At 38.3% G+C, this 17,397-nt stretch overlaps 1 protein-coding gene across 2 annotated transcripts in view; it reads right to left on the bottom strand.

Moving 5' to 3' along the window:
- The window catches only part of TEX11 (testis expressed 11), a 358,129-nt gene that overhangs the window by 173,377 nt on the left and 167,355 nt on the right, over window positions 1–17,397 (bottom strand). For both annotated transcript variants that reach the window (XM_022561047.2, XM_089904417.1), the window contains exon 11: window positions 3,182–3,263. In XM_022561047.2, coding sequence (XP_022416755.1) covers window positions 3,182–3,263 — 82 coding nt within the window. The remainder of the gene's footprint in view (window positions 1–3,181; window positions 3,264–17,397) is intronic.

Raw genomic sequence — 17,397 nt, 5'->3', positions numbered from 1 at the left:
GATGAAAGAGTTACATGAGATAATGTATGTAAATTACATAGCAAAGGACCTAGCACTTAGTAAGCATTCAGTAAATGAAAGCTGCTATTATTATTACCCCCTTTACTTCAGAAATTGTACTTCTGAAAATTCATCTGAAATAAATGTGGGGAAATGTAATGAACAGGATATTAAAAGCAATATAAATTATAACAACAATAAAAAGGACATATACTGAGTGTCCACTGTAGGGTAGTGATAAATTACTATGCAACCATTAAAATTGTTAAGTATGAAATAAAACTGTTTTTCATTTAAAAAATGAATATGCACCAATATGAAAAATGGTTATAAGATTAGTAAAAAAACAAAATTGGAAAACAAAGGCTGTCTGTACTATATAGTCACAATTCTGTAAAACAAGCAAATTAATATAGAAAAATACTGAAAATAAATCATCAAATTTCTGAAAGTGATTGTGTTTAGATTATTTATTCAAAAAATAACTGATGAGTGTATTCTCTGTGCCAGGAACTGTGCTTGGTGCTGGGAATCCAGCAGTGGACAAAACACACAAAAATCTCTGCTACCAAGGAGCTGATATTCCAATGGATGGTGGAAAATGGATATTTTTAGTATTTTCCAGAAACTTCCTTAATGGGTATGTTATACCTTTTCACAATAAAAAAATTATATATATTTTTTAATTTCTACTTTTCCTACTATAAAAAATACCAGTGAAGTTCTAATGAAAAACAGCACTTAGGTTGACCATTCTTTTTTTTTAAAAAAAAAATAAATGTATTTATTTATTTTTGGCTATGTTGGGTCTTTATTGTTGTGCATGGGCTTTCTCTAGTTGTGGCCAGTGGGTGCACAGGCTTCCCATTGTGGTGGCCTCTCTTGTTGCAGAGCACGAGCTCTAGGCGTGAGGGCTTCAGTAGTTGTGGCTCACAGGCTCTAGAGCGCAGGCTCAGTAGTTGTGGCACACGGGCTTAGTTACTCCACGGCATGTGGGATCTTCCCGGACCAGGGCTCGAATCCGTGTCCCCTGCGCTGGCAGGTGGATTCTTTTTCTTTCTTTTTTTTTTTTTTTTTTTTGCGGTACACGGGCCTCTCACTGTTGTGGCCTCTCCCGTTGCGGAGCACAGGCTTCCGGACGTGCAGGCTCAGTGGCCATGACTCACGGGCCCAGCCGCACTGCGGCATGCGGGATCTTCCTGGACCAGGGCACAAACCCGTGTCCCCTGCATCGGCAGGCGGACTCTCAACCACTGCGCCACCAGGGAAGCCCTGGCAGGTGGATTCTTAACCACTGTGCCACCAGGGAAGCCCTGGCAGGTGGATTCTTAACCACTGTGCCACCAGGGAAGCCCAGGTTGACCATTCTTGAAGTATTTTCATTAGCAAAGAAATGAAGAGATTATAAAAATACAAGTTTCATATATACTTTTTTTAAAATTAATTAAATTTTGGCTGCATTGGGTCTTTGTTGCTGCGTGTGGGCTTTCTCTAGTTGCAGCAAGTGGGGGCTACTCTTCATTGTGATGTGTGGGCTTCTCATTGCAGTGGCTTCTCTTGTTGCGGAACACGGGCTCTAGGCGCGGGTTTCAGTAGCTCTGGCTTGTGTGCTCAACAGCTGTGGCTCACGGGCTCTAGAGCACAGGCTCAGTAGTTGTGGCGCACGGGCTTAGTTGCTTCAGGGCATGTGCGATCTTCCCAGACCAGGGCTCGAACCCGTGTCCTCTGCATTGGCAGGCAGATTCTTAACCACTGCACCACCAGGGAAGTCCCCATATATACTTTTAATACAAAGTGAAAGATAATTTTATTATTTTAAACTATAGAAAACTTAAATTCATGAAGTTTCCTAGTTTGTAATATGATGTTGCAACTCTATCATGAGCATATAGATTGAGTTAAGTAAAAAGAATCTGGAAATAAAGAATAATTTCATTTTAAACTCTGTTTCTTTTCTACATTTTGATAAAAAACCGTAATGGGGAATTCTAGTCCAAAATTAATCAACTTCAAACTAGGTGACTCCAATAATCTCTCTGATCTTCCCATATTATATTAGCTTGAGTAAGACTATTCCTTTAATTGGTTTGTTGGTTTGTTTATTCCTGTACTGAAAAAAAAGAGGAGTTGTCTTTCTGGCTCCTAATAAATTTCAACCTGTGTATATCTGAGCTGATACTGTTACCTAGACATGCAGAATCCTCTATATATTTCAGCTTCTGAGGTCTCTTAGTGATTGGCTAATATTCTAGAAGTCACAGAAAGTTTCAGCAGTACTAAACTGGCACTAAATTTAGAGCAACTTCCAAATCTGATTACTGTCCTACTTATTATAAATTCTTATTGTTTACTGGATAATCAGTTATTATACTAACATATAATTTTATATAGTAAAAATAATGCAGCTCTATAATGCAATTAAATTTTTATGCAGTAAAAAAAATAAAGCATGTATACATTAAAAAATTTAGAGTAAATTATTTTTATGACTAAACATAATTGAAATACTGTTAAGGGGCCAGTGTGCATAGAGATATTATGCCTCACTTAATTCATCTATATAGTAGTAATAACAACAATAATAATAACTACAATAATAGGTAATATTTATTGCACGCTAACTATGTACCAGGCATGGAACTAAATGCTTTACATACTTTTTCTCATAGGATTCTCAAAACAACACAGTGAGGTAGACATTAATATTACATTTCTTTTAAAGATGAAGAAACTGAAGCACAGAAAAGTTGTCACTTGCCAAATGACCCACAGCTGTGTATCAGGATGTTTATGTTGTGATGTGCACATTCTAGTCCCTTGAGAATTTTGAAAAACAAATAGCAATATTTATACAAGTAATTATAAATGGCACAGCATTACAAAGGCTTTTTCTATCAATAGGTTATCTTTCTTCGTGGTGGGCAGGTTGGGCAGCTGCAATTTTCTGCTAGACTAAAGGAAAACTGATAGCTTTTATTCAGCTCTTTTTTACTACTTGTTAAATTTGCTACTATTCTTTCTTCCTTCTCCTTTTCTTCCTGACTATCTTATGTGCTCAATTTCCTTCTCAGTCACCATCAAATTATACCTATGCTAGTATACTACAAAAGATCTTACATTCAACAAATTGGTGTTAATATTTCAAAACTGTATACTCTTCACACACAGAGATGTTATTTACCTCCAAGAAATTCTTCTTTAGCTGTTTCATACTTCAAGAGGATTTTCATCTTTAAGGAAAGCCCACCTGGAGTTAAATGTTCCTATTTTAAACAAAGAAATCACAATGATATTAACACTGTGAAATGTAAAAGACAATTTTCAAGTAATTGCCTGTTTTATTCAACCACAGCAAGATGTATCATGACCAAAGGAAATCAAAATTATAAAAAATCAAATCATAACATCCAGTCTATTCCTGAGGATATTTTCTGGTATTTTATTCAATCTAAATGAAATAGTAAAAGGAAAAGAACATGTAAACATTTCTGTTGAGTGGCAAGCATTTAATGGCAAGGCCAATACTTAAACTGTGAGAATGTTAAGACCATATTCTTGTCTTGGTAAGCAAAACCCCAAACATCAATTAGGTTTGTTTTCTTTTGAGACTTTAATAACAACGAAGGTCCTTTGCAAACAATGGCTGAATGAAATAGAAAACATATTGTCTTTCCTATAGGATACGCCTATCATATTTACTATTAATAACAATGTACTCTGAATGGTTTTTCCAAGTCCTTGCTAGTTGGACCTGCTTCCACTTTTGCCTGACAGTGTACATCTTTACACAGCAGTCTACGATTAAAAGTGCAGTCTAGGTTCACAGAATAGAATTTTTCTCTCTACAATGTCAATTAACCTCTACATGAACACTGTACTCATTAGCTCCAAGCTCTGCAAAAAATTACTGCGATTCATGGGTGAGATGCCTAAAGAATGGAAAGTTAGGGGAAAAGTAACTACTGGTATTAAAAGCATTTGCAAATAAAGATAATATCAGTCCAAAGAATAAACTAAGATTGCATTATAACTTATTGCATTACCACCTTTCCTAACGGGCATGTTGGAATATCTCTTGGGCTCAAGACATATTCCACATATTAGCAATGAACAATCCAAAAGTGAAGTTAAGAAAATAATTCCATTTATAATAGCATCAAAAAGAATAAAATACATAGGAATAAATTTTAAAAATAAGGGCAAGACTTCTATACTGAAAACTACAAAACATTATTGAAAGAAATTAAAGACCTAAATAAATAAAAATACATCCCATATTCCTGATTGGAAAATTTAATATTATTCAGATAGCAATAATCCCCCAATTGATCTACAGATTCAATGCAATCAAATTTCCAGCTGGTTTCTTTGTAGAAATTGACAGGCTGACCCCAAAATTCACATGAAAGTGCAAGGGATGCTGAAAAAATCTTGAAATAGAACAAAGCAGGAGGACTCATGCTTGCAATTCCAAAGTGGTATACCACTTTACACTAACATCAGCTGTGGATGAGAATTCCCAGTGTTCCACATCCTTGTCAACACCTGGAATTATCCGACTTCTAAGTTTTTGCCAATCTACTGGGTATTTTACCTACTTTAAGGTGTTCTTCTTATCTTCCTAGCCCCTTACTGTGAGGCTTTCCTAAGGCTCAGCTTCTATAAAACTACTCCTTTTCCTACATTCTCTCCTTCAGAAATCTTACCCATTTTTCAGGCTACAAATATCATTTTAGGTAAAAAAAAATCTGTTGCAAGACTTTTTTGGGGGGTAACAGCTTTAATGAGCTATAATAAACATATCATACAATTCACCCATTTAAAGTACACAACTCAGAGGACTTCCCTGATGGCACAGTGGTTAAGAATCCACCTGCCAATGCAGGAGACAAGGGTTTGAGCCCTGGTCTGGGAAGATCCCACATGCTGTGGAGCAACTAAGCCAGCGAGCCACAACTACTGAAGCCCGTGCACCTAGAACCTGTGCTCTGCAACAAAAGAAGTCACTGCAATGAGAGGCCCACGCACCACAATTAAGAGTGGCCCCCGCTCACTGCAACTAGAGAAAAGCCCGCACCCAGCAACGAAGACCCAACACAGCCCTAAATAAATAAATAAATTTTTAAAATACCCATGACATTAAAATAAATAAATAAATAAATAAAAATAATAAAGTACACAACTTGGGACTTTGCTGGTGGTCCAGTGGTTTAGAATCTGCCTTCCAATGTAGGGGACATGGGTTCGATCCCTGGCTGGGGAACTAAGATCCCACATGCTGCAGGGCATCTAGGCCCTCGTGCTACAACTACAGAGCCCATGTGCTCTGGAGCCCACGCGCCACAACTAGAGAGCCCGCGTGCCGCAACTACTGAGCCCGCACACCATAACTAGAGAGAAGCCCGCATACTGCAACAAAGAGCCAGCATGCTGCAATGAAAGATCCTGCATGCTGCAACTAAGATCCGATGCAATTATGAATAAAGCTGCTATAAACAACCATGTGTAGGTTTTGTGTGTACATAAGTTTTCAACTTCTTTGGGCAAATAGCATGGAGTGCAATTACTGGACTATATAGTAAAAGTATGTTTAGTTTTGTAAGAAATTGCCAAACTGTCTTCCAAAGTGGCTGTACCAGTTCATGTCTTTTTAATATCCAATATGATGAAATGAGAAGTATGCATAAAGCATTTTTCCTGCATGTTGAAATACCGTGGTAGCTGTTTCCAGGAAAAAAACACTTGTGTGATTATTTGAACTGCAAGCTGAACAAGCCATATTTGTCACAGAATACCATTTTTAGACAAACCTCAGTTATTCCAACATGGGTATTTGGCAGACATTTTCACAAAAATGAAAGAAAAAGGAAAACAGCTGATGGTATTTTATTCATAATTGCCAAAACCTGGAAGCAACCAAGACATCCTTGAGTAGGTGAATAGATAAACAAACTGTGGAACATTCAGACAATGGAATATTGTTCAAAGTTACAAAGAAATGAGCTATCAAGCTATGAAAAGACATGGAGGAATCTTAAATGCATATCACTAACTGAAAGAAGCCAATCTGAAAAGGCTACATACTATAGGATTCCAATTATATGACACTGTGGAAAAGGCAAAACTACAGAGTCAGTAAAAAGATCAGTGGTTGGCAAGGGTTAGGGGAAAGGGAGGGATGAACAGGTGGAGCACAGAGGAGTTCTAGGGCAGTGAAGCTACTCTGTATGATAAGTATAAATGGATACATGCCATTACACATTTTTCCAAACCCTTAGAACATACAACACTAAGAGTGAACTCTAATGTAAACAGTGGACTTTAGGTGATAATGACGTGTCAATGCAGGCTCATCAGTAGTAACAAACGCACTACTTTGGTGGGGACTTTGATAGCTAGGAAGGCTGTGCACGAGTAGGGGCAGGATGTGTATGGGAAATCTCTGTACCTTCTGCTTAATTTTGCTGTGAACTTAAACTGCTCTAAAAAATTGTCTCTAAAAAAAAAAGAACGCTCCAATTAAAATCAAAACAAAATAAAGACGTGCACTCAAGAGTTGATTTAAAAAGCAACAACGATGCAGCCAAAAATAAATAAATATTTTTTTAAAAATAAAGTACACAACTCAATGGGTTTTACTATATACACAAAGTTGTTTATCAGTTTTAGAACAGTTTCATCACCACAAAAAGAAACCTTGTACCCTTTAATAGTCATTCTCTATTCCCTCCAGTGCCACCTCACCCCAACACCCAGGCAAACACTATTCTACTTTCTGTATCTATATATTTGCCTATTTGGGACATTTCATGTAAACGGAATGATATAATATGTGTTCTTTTGTGGCTGGTTTTCTTCAATTGGCATAATGTTTTCAGGGTTCATTAATGTTGTACCATGTATCAGCACTACATTCATTTTTATGGCCAAATAATATTCTTTAGTGTGGATATACCACATTTTATCTGTTCATCAATTGATGGACATATGGGCTGTTTCCATATTTTGGCTGTTGTAAATAGTGGTGCTATAAACATTCATGCACGAGTATTTATGTGGACACATGTTTTCAGTTCTCTTGAGTATACACCTAGGAGTGGAACTGCTGGGTCATATGGTATCTCTATGTTTAACTTTTAGAGGAACTGCCAAACTGTCTTCCAAAGTGGTTGTACCATTCCCACCAGCAGTGTATAAATGTTTTAATTATTCCACATTCACACCAATAATTGTTTTTGTCCATTTAAAAAAATATAGTCATTTTAGTGAGTGTGAAGTGGTCCCTCATTGTGCTTCTGATTTGCATTTCCCTGATAATTAGTGATATTGAGCATCTTTCCATGTTCTTATTGGCCTATGGTATACCTTCTTTGGAGAAATACCTATTCAAATCCTTTGCTCATTTTTAATTGGGTTGTCTTCTTACTACTGAGTAGTAAGAGGTTTTTATAAAAATATATCCTGGATACCAGACACTTATACATAATTTGCAATTATTTTCTCCCATTCTTTTGGGAGGACCCCATGGGTTGTGTTTTTAATTTCCTGATGGTTTCATTTGAAGCAAAATTTTTTAATTAATTAATTTATTAATTTATTTATTTTTGGCTGTGTTGGGTCTTCGTTGCTGCGCGCAGGCTTTCTCTAGTTGCGGCGAGCGGGGGCTACTCTTCATTGTGGTGCACGGGCTTCTCACTGCGGTGGCTTCTCTTGTTGCGGAGCACAGGCTCTAGGCGCATGGGCTTCAGTAGTTGTGGTGCACGGGCTCAGTAGTTGTGGCTTGCAGGCTCTAGAGCACAGGCTCAGTAGTCGTGGTGCATGGGCTTAGTTGCTCTGTGGCATGTGGGATCTTCCCAGACAGGGGCTCAAACCCATGTCCCCTGCATTGGCAGGCAGATTCTTAACCACTGTGCCACCAGGGAAGTCCCAAAAATTTTTAACTGTAATGAAGCCCGACATCATCTAATTTTCCTTTTTCTCTTGTGCATTTGGTGTCTTACCTAAGCAACCAAGATTTTTCCAATTTCACTGTACTGATAAATTTTCAAAAACAACTTTGTGGAATAACATAAGGCTACCAAATTTTAATTTCTCCTCAAAAACTAATTTTTAAAAATATTACTAACTGTTCCAGTTCCAGCCAAGATGGAGCATGACAACTATAGTCTGTATCCTCCACTAATTACAACTAAAAGCCCTGAACAAGATCTACAGAGCAACAACCTGAGGACTCTGAAAAGTAAACAAAAGCAGAAAGATTGTAGTGAGTCATCAAAACATGGAGAAGTGGACTGTATGGGAATGGTGAGTATCCTGGGTTTTTTTTTCTCTTTTATCTAATGGTATTGGAAGTTTGTCTGTCTTGTGCCAAATCTCTGAATGAGGCCAAAAAGAAATGTTTGTCTGGATGATTGGCGCATGCGGGGGGAGGGGAGTCTGGAGGATTTTTTAACAGGCTCTACCTTCACATAGATATGGAGTTCAAATTTATACTACTCGGACTTCCCTGGTGGCGCAATGGTTAAGAATCCGCCTGCCAATGCTGGGGACACAGGTTTGAGCCTTGGTCCGGGAGGATCCCACATGCCGCGAAGCAGCTAAGCCCGTGTGCCACAACTACTAAGCCTGTGCTCTAGAGCCCACGAGCCGCAACTATGGAGCCCGCGTGCCACAGCTACTGAAGCCCGCGTGCCTAGAGCCCGTGCTCCACAGCAAGAGAAGCCACTACAATGAGAAGCCTGCGCACCACAACAAAGAGTAGTCCCTGCTTGCCGCAACTAGAGAAAGCCCACGTGCAACAACGAAGACCCAAAACAGCCCAAAATAAATAAATAAATTTTATTTTAAAAAATTTATACTACTCATGTGTAAAGCTGAAAAATCAAAATAGAAGTAGCCAAAAGAGTGATATCTCTTAGACATCTGGCTAAGGCAAATAGATGTAGGGCCATGGACTTCCCTGGTGGTCCAGTGGTTAAGACTTCGCCTTCCAATGCAGGGGGTGTGGGTTCAATCCCTTGTTGGGGAGCTAAGATCCCACATGCCTCGGGGCCAAAAAACCAAAACATAAAACAGAAACAATACTGTAACAAATTCAATAAAGACTTTAAAAATGGTCCACATCAAAAAAAAAAAGATATATGGCCATGTCCTCAATCCAGGTTGTAAAGGATTCTAAAAGATTAACACTAAAGATAAACTAACAATCTCAAATTACAAAGCACATGAGGAAATGTTTCATACCAAGCAAGAGTTAGGAGTACTACTAACTGCAGGATCAAACTGTTTCCAAGTACAGGAATACCTCATTTTATTGCACTTCACTTTATTGCACTTCACAGATACTGTGTTTTTTACATACAAACACACACACATACATACTAAACACAGATACTGTGTTTTTTACAAACACAGATACTGTGTTTTTACATTTTGTGTTAATCCTGCGTCAAGCAACTCTATCAGTGCCATTTTTCTGATAGCATTTACTCACTTTGTGTTTCTGTGTCACATTTTGGTCATTCTTGCAATATTTCAAATTTTATATTATTATATTTGTTATGGTGATCTGTGCTCAGTGATTTTTGATGTTACTATTGTAATTGTTCTGGGATGCCATGAACTGTGTCCATATAAGACGGCGAACTTAAACGCTGTCTGTATTCTGACTGCTCCACCAACTGGGCAGCCCCCCATCTCTCTCCCTCTCCTCAGGCCTCCCTAGTCCCTGAGACCCAACAGTATTGAAATTAACCAATTAATAACCCTACAAAGGCCTCTAAGTGTTCACATGAAGAGTCGTATGCCTCTCACTTTAAATCAAAAGCTAGAAATAATTAAGCTTAGTGAGGAAGGCATGCTGAAAGCCAAGATAAGCTGAAAGCTAGGCCTCTTGTACCAGTTAGCCAAGTTCTGAATGCAAAGGAAAAATTCTTGAAGGAAATTAGAAGTGCAACTCCAGTGAACACATGAATGATAAGATAGTGAAACAGTCTTATTACCGATACAGAAAGTTTTAGTGGTCTGGAAAGAAGACCAAACCAGCCAAAACATTCCCTTAAGCCAAAGCGTAATCCAGAGCAAGGTGCTATCTCTCTTCAATTGTATGAAGGTTGAGAGAGGTGAGGAAGCTACAGAACAAAAGTTTAAAGCTAGCCGAGATTAGTTCATGAGGTTTAAGGAAAGAAGCTGACTCCTTAACATAAAAGTACAAGGTGAAGCAGCAAGTGCTAATGTAACAGCTACAGCAAGTTATCCACAATATCTAGCTAAGATAATCAATGAAGGTAGCTACATTAAACAACAGATTTTCACTGTAGGCAAAACAGCCTTCTAATGGAAGAGGATGCCATCTAGGACTTTCATAGCTAGAGAGAAGTCAATGCTTGGCTTCAAAGCTTCCAAGGCCAGGCTAACTCTCTTGTTAGAGACTAATGTAGCTGGTGACCTTCAGTTGAAGCCAATGCTCATTAACCGCTCCTAAAATCCTAGGGCCCTTAAGAATTATGCTAAATCTACTCTTCTGTGCTCTGTAAATGGAACAACAAAGCCTGCATGACAGCATATCTGTTCACAACATGGTCTAGTGAATATTTTAAGCCCACTGTTGAAGACTACTGCTCAGGAAAAAAGATTCCTTTCAAAATATTATTTTGACAATGCACTTGGTCACCCAAGAACTCTGATGGAGATGTACAATAAAATTAATGTTTTCATGCTTGCTAACACAACATCCATTCTGCAGCCTATGGATCAAGGAGGAATTTTAAACTTTGAGTTTTATTATTTAACAAATATATTTCGTAACACTATAGCTGCCATGATAGTGATTCCTCTGATGGATCCAGGCAAAGTAAACAAACTCTTCTGGAAAGGATTCGCCATTCTAGATGCCATTATAAACACTTGTGATTCATGGGGAAAGGTCAAAATATCAACATTAATAGGAGCTTGGAAGGAGCTGACTTCAACCCACATGGATGACTTTGAGGGGTTCAAGACTTCAGTGGAGGAAGTAACTGCAGATGTGGTAGAAAGAGCAAGAGAACTAGAATTGGAAGCAGTACCTAAAGATGGAACTGAACTGCTGCAATCTCATGATAAAAGTTTAATGAATGTGAAGAACCTAGGGGTAAGACAGGAATAAAGACACAGACCTACTAGAGAATGGACTTGAGGATATGGGGAGGGGGAAGGGTAAGCTGTGACAAAGCGAGAGAGAGGCATGGACATATATACACTACCAAATGTAAGGTAGATAGCTAGTGGGAAGCAGCCACACAGCACAGGGAGATCAGCTCGGTGCTTTGTGACCACCTAGAGGGGTGGGATAGGGAGGGTGGGAGGCAGGGAGACGCAAGAGGGAAGAGATATGGGAACATGTGTATATGTATAACTGATTCACTTTGTTATAAAGCAGAAACTAACACACCATTGTAAAGCAATTATACTCCAATAAAGATGTTAAAAAAAAAACTTTAATGAATGAAGAGTTGCTTCCTATAGATGAGCAAAGAAAGTTGTTTCTGGAGATGGAATCTACTCCTGGTGAAGATGCTGTGAAGACTGTTGAAATGACAACAAAAGATTTAGAATATTAAACGTAGTTGATAAAGCAGAAGTAGGGTTTGAGAGGATTGACTCCAAATTTGAAAGAAGTTTTACTGTGGGTAAAATGCTATCAAAATAGCATTGTATGCTAAAGACAAATCGTCCGTAAAAGGAAGATTTAATTGATGGGACAAACTTCTTTCTCATCTTATTTTAAGAAAATGCCACAGCCAACCAAACCTTCAGCAACAACCTCCCTGATCAGTCCGTAGCCATCAAAATCGAGGCAGGACCCTCCACCAGCAAAAAGATTATTATGATTTGCTGAATGCTCAGACAATGGTTAGCATTTTTTAGCAATAAAGTATTTTTATTAAGGTACTGATATTGTTTTCTAGACATAATGCTATTACACACTTAACAGACTACATTATAAACGTACTTTCATATGCACTAGGAAAACAAAAAATTCGTGTGACTCACGTTATTGTGATACTTGCTTTATTGTGGTGGTCTGGAACTAACTTACAATATCTCTGAGGTACGCCTATAACTTGCCTGCTTCCTGTAATAAAGCTCAACAAGATTTATACTATTACAAAAATATCTAGCACCCAACAATGTAAAATTCACAACACTTGACATCCAATGAAAGACGACGAGGCCTGGGAAGAGGCAGGAAAACATGATCCATACTGGGGAGATAACCAACGGAAACTGACCCAGAAGTGACACATATACAAGAATTAGCAGAGAAGGACATTAAAAGAGTGAGTAAACCTATATTTCTTATGCTCAAAAAGCTAATCAGAGACACGGAAGACATAAAAATGATCCAAATCAAACTTCCACAAATAAAAATTGCAAAATCTGACGTGAAAACTATATGAGATGGTGTCAGTCCATTAGGGCTACTATAACAAAAATAGCATAAACTGGGTGTCTTATAAACAACAAACATCTATTTCTCACAGTTCTGGAGGCTGGGAGGTCCAAAATCATAGCACCAGCATATTCAGTATCTGGTAAGAGCCCACTTCCTCATAAATGTCTCCTTTCTCACTGGAATATTAAATGGCAAAAGGGGTGAGGGAGCTCTCTCTCAGGCATCCTATATAAAGGCACTAATCCCAATCATCAGGACTCTGCCCTCAGGACGTAATCGCCTCCAAAGACCCCACCTCCTAATACCATCACCTTGCAGTTAGAATTTCAGTGTATGAATTTGGGGTCGGGGGACACAAATATTCAGCTTATAGCAGATGGGATTAACAGAAGTTCAGACATTGAAAAACAAAAATTAATGAACTTCAAGTCACAGCAATACAAAACATTCCAAAATGAAACAGACGAAAAAAACCTTTTTATTTTTTAAATTTTTAAATTTTTTAACATCTTTATGGGAGTACAATTGCTTTACAATGGTGTGTTAGTATCTGTTTATAACAAAGTGAATCAGTTATACATATACATATATGTTCATATCTCTTCCCTCTTGCATCTCCCTCCCTCCCACCCCTCTAGGTGGTCACAAAGCATCGAGCTGATCTCCATGTACTATGCGGCTGCCTCCCACTAGCTAGCTATTTTACATTCGGTAGTACATATATGTCCATGCCACTCTCTCACTTTGTCCCAGCTTATCCTTCCCCCTCCCCGCATCCTCAAGTCCATTCTCCAGTATGTCTGCATCTTTTTTTTTTAAAAAACATCTTTATTGGAGTATAACTGCTTTAAAATTGCGTTAGTTCCTGCTTTATAACAAAGTGAATCAGTTATACATATACATATGTTCCCATATCTCTTCCCTCTTGCGTCTCCCTCCCTCCCACCTTCCTTATCCCACCCCTCTAGGTGGTCACAAAGCACCGAGCTGATCTCCCTGTGCTATGCGGCTGCTTCACACTAGCTATCTATTTTACATTTGGTAGTGTGTATATATCCATGCCATTCTCTTGCTTTGTCACAGCTAACCCTTCCACCTCCCCGTATCCTCAAGTCCATTCTCTAGTAGGTCTGTGTCTTTATTCGCGTCTTGCCCTTAGGTTCTTCAGGAGCTTCTTTTTTTCTTTTCTTTTTTTTTCTTAGATTCCATATATATGTGTTAGCATACGGTACTTCTTTTTCTCTTACTGACTTACTTCACTCAGTATGACAGACTCCAGGTCCATCCATTTCACTAGAAATAACTCAATTTCGTTTCTTTTTATGGCTGAGTAATATTCCATTGCACATATGTGCAACATCAACTTTATCCATCCATCCCTTGATGGACACTTAGGTGGCTTCCATGTCCTGGCTATTGTGAATACAGCTGCAATGAACATTTTGGTACATGACTCTTTTTGAATTATGGTTTTCTCAGGGTATATGCCCAGTAGTGGGATTGCTGGGTCGTATGGCAGTTCTATTTGTAGTTTTTTAAGGAACCGCCATACTGTTCTCCATAGTGGCTGAACCAATTCACATTCCCACCAACAGCGTAAAAGTGTTCCCTTTTCTCTACACCCTCTCCAGGATTTTTTGTTTCTAGATTTTTTGATGATGGCCATTCTGACCGGTGTGAGATTATATCTCATTGCAGTTCTGGTTTGCATTTCTCTAATGATTAATGATGGTGAGCATTCTTTCATGTGTTTGTTGGCAATCTGTATGTCTTCTTTGGAGAAATGTCTATTCAGGTCTTCTGCCCATTTTTGGATTGGGTTGTTTGTGTTTTTGATATTGAGCTGCATGAGCTGCTTGTAAATTTTGGAGATTAATCCTTTGTCAGTTGCTTCATTTGCAAATATTTTCTCCCATTCTGAGGGTTGTCGTTTGGTCTTGTTTATGTTTTCCTTTGCTGTGCAAAAGCTTTGAAATTTCATTAGGTCCCATTTGTTTATTTTTGTTTTTATTTCCATTTCTCTAGGAGGTGGGTCAAAAAGGATCTTGCTGTGATTTATGTCACAGAGTGTTCTGCCTATGTTTTCCTCTAAGAGTTTGATAGTGTCTGGCCTTACATTTATGTCTTTAATCCATTTTGAGTTTATTTTTATGTATGGTGTTAGGGACTGTTCTAATTTCATTCTTTTACACGTAGCTGTCCAGTTTTCCCAGCATCACTTATTGAAGAGGCTGTCTTTTCTCCATTGTATATTCTTGCCTCCTTTATCAAACACAGGGTGACCGTATGTGTGTGGGTTTATTTCTGGGCTTTCTATCCTGTTCCAGTGATCTATATTTGTTTTTGTGTCAGTACCACACTGTCTCGACTGTAGCTTTATAATATATTCTGAAGTCAGGGAGCCTGATTCCTCCAGCTCCATTTTTCCTTCTCAAGATTGTTTTGGCTATTTGGGATCTTTTGTGTTTTAATGCAGATTGTGAAATTTTTTGTTCTAGTTCTGTGAAAAATCCCATTGGTAGTTTGATAGGGATTGCATAGAATCTGTAGATTGCTTTGGGTAGTAGAGTCATTTTCACAATGTTGATTCTTCCAATCCAAGAACATGGTATATCTCTCCATCTATTTGTATCATCTTTAATTTCTTTCATTAGTGTCTTAAAATTTTTTGCATACAGGTGTTTTGTCTCCTTAGGTAGCTTTATTCCTAGGTATTTTATTCCTTTTGTTGCAATGGTAAATGGGAGAGTTTTCTTAACTTCACTTTCAGATTTTTCATCATTAGTATATAGAAGTGCAAGAGATTTCTGTGCATTAATTTTGTATCCTGCTACTTTACCAAATTCACTGACCAGCTCTAGTAGTTTTCTGATAGCTTCTTCAGGATTCTCTGTGTATAGCATATATCATCTGCAAACAGTGACAGCTTTACTTCTTTTCTGATTTGGATTCCTTTTATTTTTCTTCTCTGATTGCTGTGGCCAAAATTTCCAAAATTATGTTAAATAGTAGTGGTGAGAGTGGGTAACCATGTCTTGTTCCTGATCTTATTGGAAATGGTTTCAATTTTTCACCATTGAGGACGATGCTGGCTGTGGGTTTGTCATAATACAGCCTTTATTATGTTGAGGTAAGTTCCCTCTATGCCTATATTCTGGAGAGATTTTATCATAAATGGGTGTTGAATTCTGTCGAAAGCTTTCTCTGCATCTGTTGAGATGATCATATGGTTTTTCTCCTTCAATTTGTTAATATGGTGTATCACACTGATTGATTTGCATATGTTGAAGAGTCCTTGCATTCCTGGGATAAACCCCACTTGATCATGGTGTATGATCCTTCTAATGTGCTGTTGGATTCTGTTTCCTAGTATTTTGTTGAGGATTTTTGCATCTCTATTCATCAGTGATATTGGCCTGTAGTTTTCTTTCTTTGTGAAATGATTGTCTGGTTTTGGTATCAGGGTGATGGTGGCCTCACAGAATGTGTTTGGCAGTGTTCCTCCCTCTGCTATATCTTGGAAGAGTTTGAGAAGGATACGTGTTAGCTCTTCTCTAAATGTTTGATAGAATTCGCCTGTGAAGCCATCTGGTCCTGGGCTTTTGTTTGTTGGATGATTTTTAATTACAGTTTCAATTTCAGTGCTTGTGACTAGCCTGTTCATATTTTCTATTTCTTCCTGGTTCAGTCTCAGAAGGTTGTGCATTTCTACGAATTTGTCCATTTCTTCCAGGTTGTCCATTTTATTGGTATATAGTTGCTTGTAATCTCTCATGATACTTTGTATTTCTGCAGTATCAGTTGTTACTTCTCCTTTTTCATTTCGAATTCAATTGATCTGAATGCTTTCTGGACTGGATTAACTATTTCCTTTCCCATATTAGGAAAATTTTCAACTATAATCTCTTGGAATATTTTCTCAGTCCCTTTCTTTTTTTCTTCTTCTTCTGGGACCCGTATCATTCGAATGTTGGTGCGTTTAATGTTGTCCCAGAGGTCTCTGAGACTGTCCTCAATTCTTTTCATTCTTTTTTCTTTATTCTGCTCTGCTGTAGTTACTTTCACTATTTTATCTTCCAGGTCACTTATCTGTTCTTTTGCCTCAGTTATTCTGCTATTGATCCCTTCTAGAGAATTTTATATTTATTGTGTTGTTCATCATTGTTTGTTTGCTCGTTAGTTCTTCTATGTCCTTGTTAAACGTTTCTTGTATTTTCTCCAATCTATTTCCAAGATTTTGCATCACCTTTACTATCGTTATTCTGAATTCTTTTTCAGGCAGACTGCCTATTTCCTCTTCATTTGTTAGGTCTGGTGGGTTTTTACCTTGCTCCTTCGTCTGCTGTGTGTTTCTCTGTCTTCTCATTTTGCTCAACTTGCCCTATTTGGGGTCTCCTTTTCGTAGGCTGCAGGTTCGTAGTTCCCATTGTTTTTGGTGTCTCCTCCAGTGGCTAAGGTTGGTTCCGTGGGTTGTGTAGGCTTCCTGGTGGAGAGGACTAATGCCTGTGTTCTGGTGGATGAGGCTGCATCTTGTCTTTCTGGTGGGCAAGCCCACATCTGGTGGTGTTTTTAGGTTGTCTGTGACCTTAATATGATTTTAGGCAGCCTCTCTGCTAATGGGTGGGGTTGTGTTCCTGTCTTGCTAGTTGTTTGGCATAGTGTGTCCAGCACTGTAACTTGCTGGTCATTGAGTGGAGCTGGGTGTTGGAATTGAGATGGAGATCTCAGAGATTTTCGCTGTTTGATATTACATGGAGCTGGGAGGTCTCTTGTGGACCAATGTTCTGAACTTGGCTCTCCCACCTCAGAGGCACAGCCCTGACGCCTGGCTGGAGCACCAAGAGCCTGTCATCCACATGGCTCAGAATAAAAGGGAGAAAAAAATAAATAATGAAAGAAAAAAATAAAATAAAATAAAATAAAGTTATTAAAAAATAATTATTAAAAAATTTTAATAAAAA

Source organism: Delphinapterus leucas, chromosome X, assembly GCF_059928025.1.
Source record: "Delphinapterus leucas isolate spDelLeu-1000000601 "Yukka" chromosome X, BTC_Dleu_Yukka2, whole genome shotgun sequence".
NCBI classification, from domain to species: Eukaryota; Metazoa; Chordata; class Mammalia; order Artiodactyla; family Monodontidae; genus Delphinapterus; species Delphinapterus leucas.
This window is presented reverse-complemented; position numbering and strand designations above follow the sequence as displayed.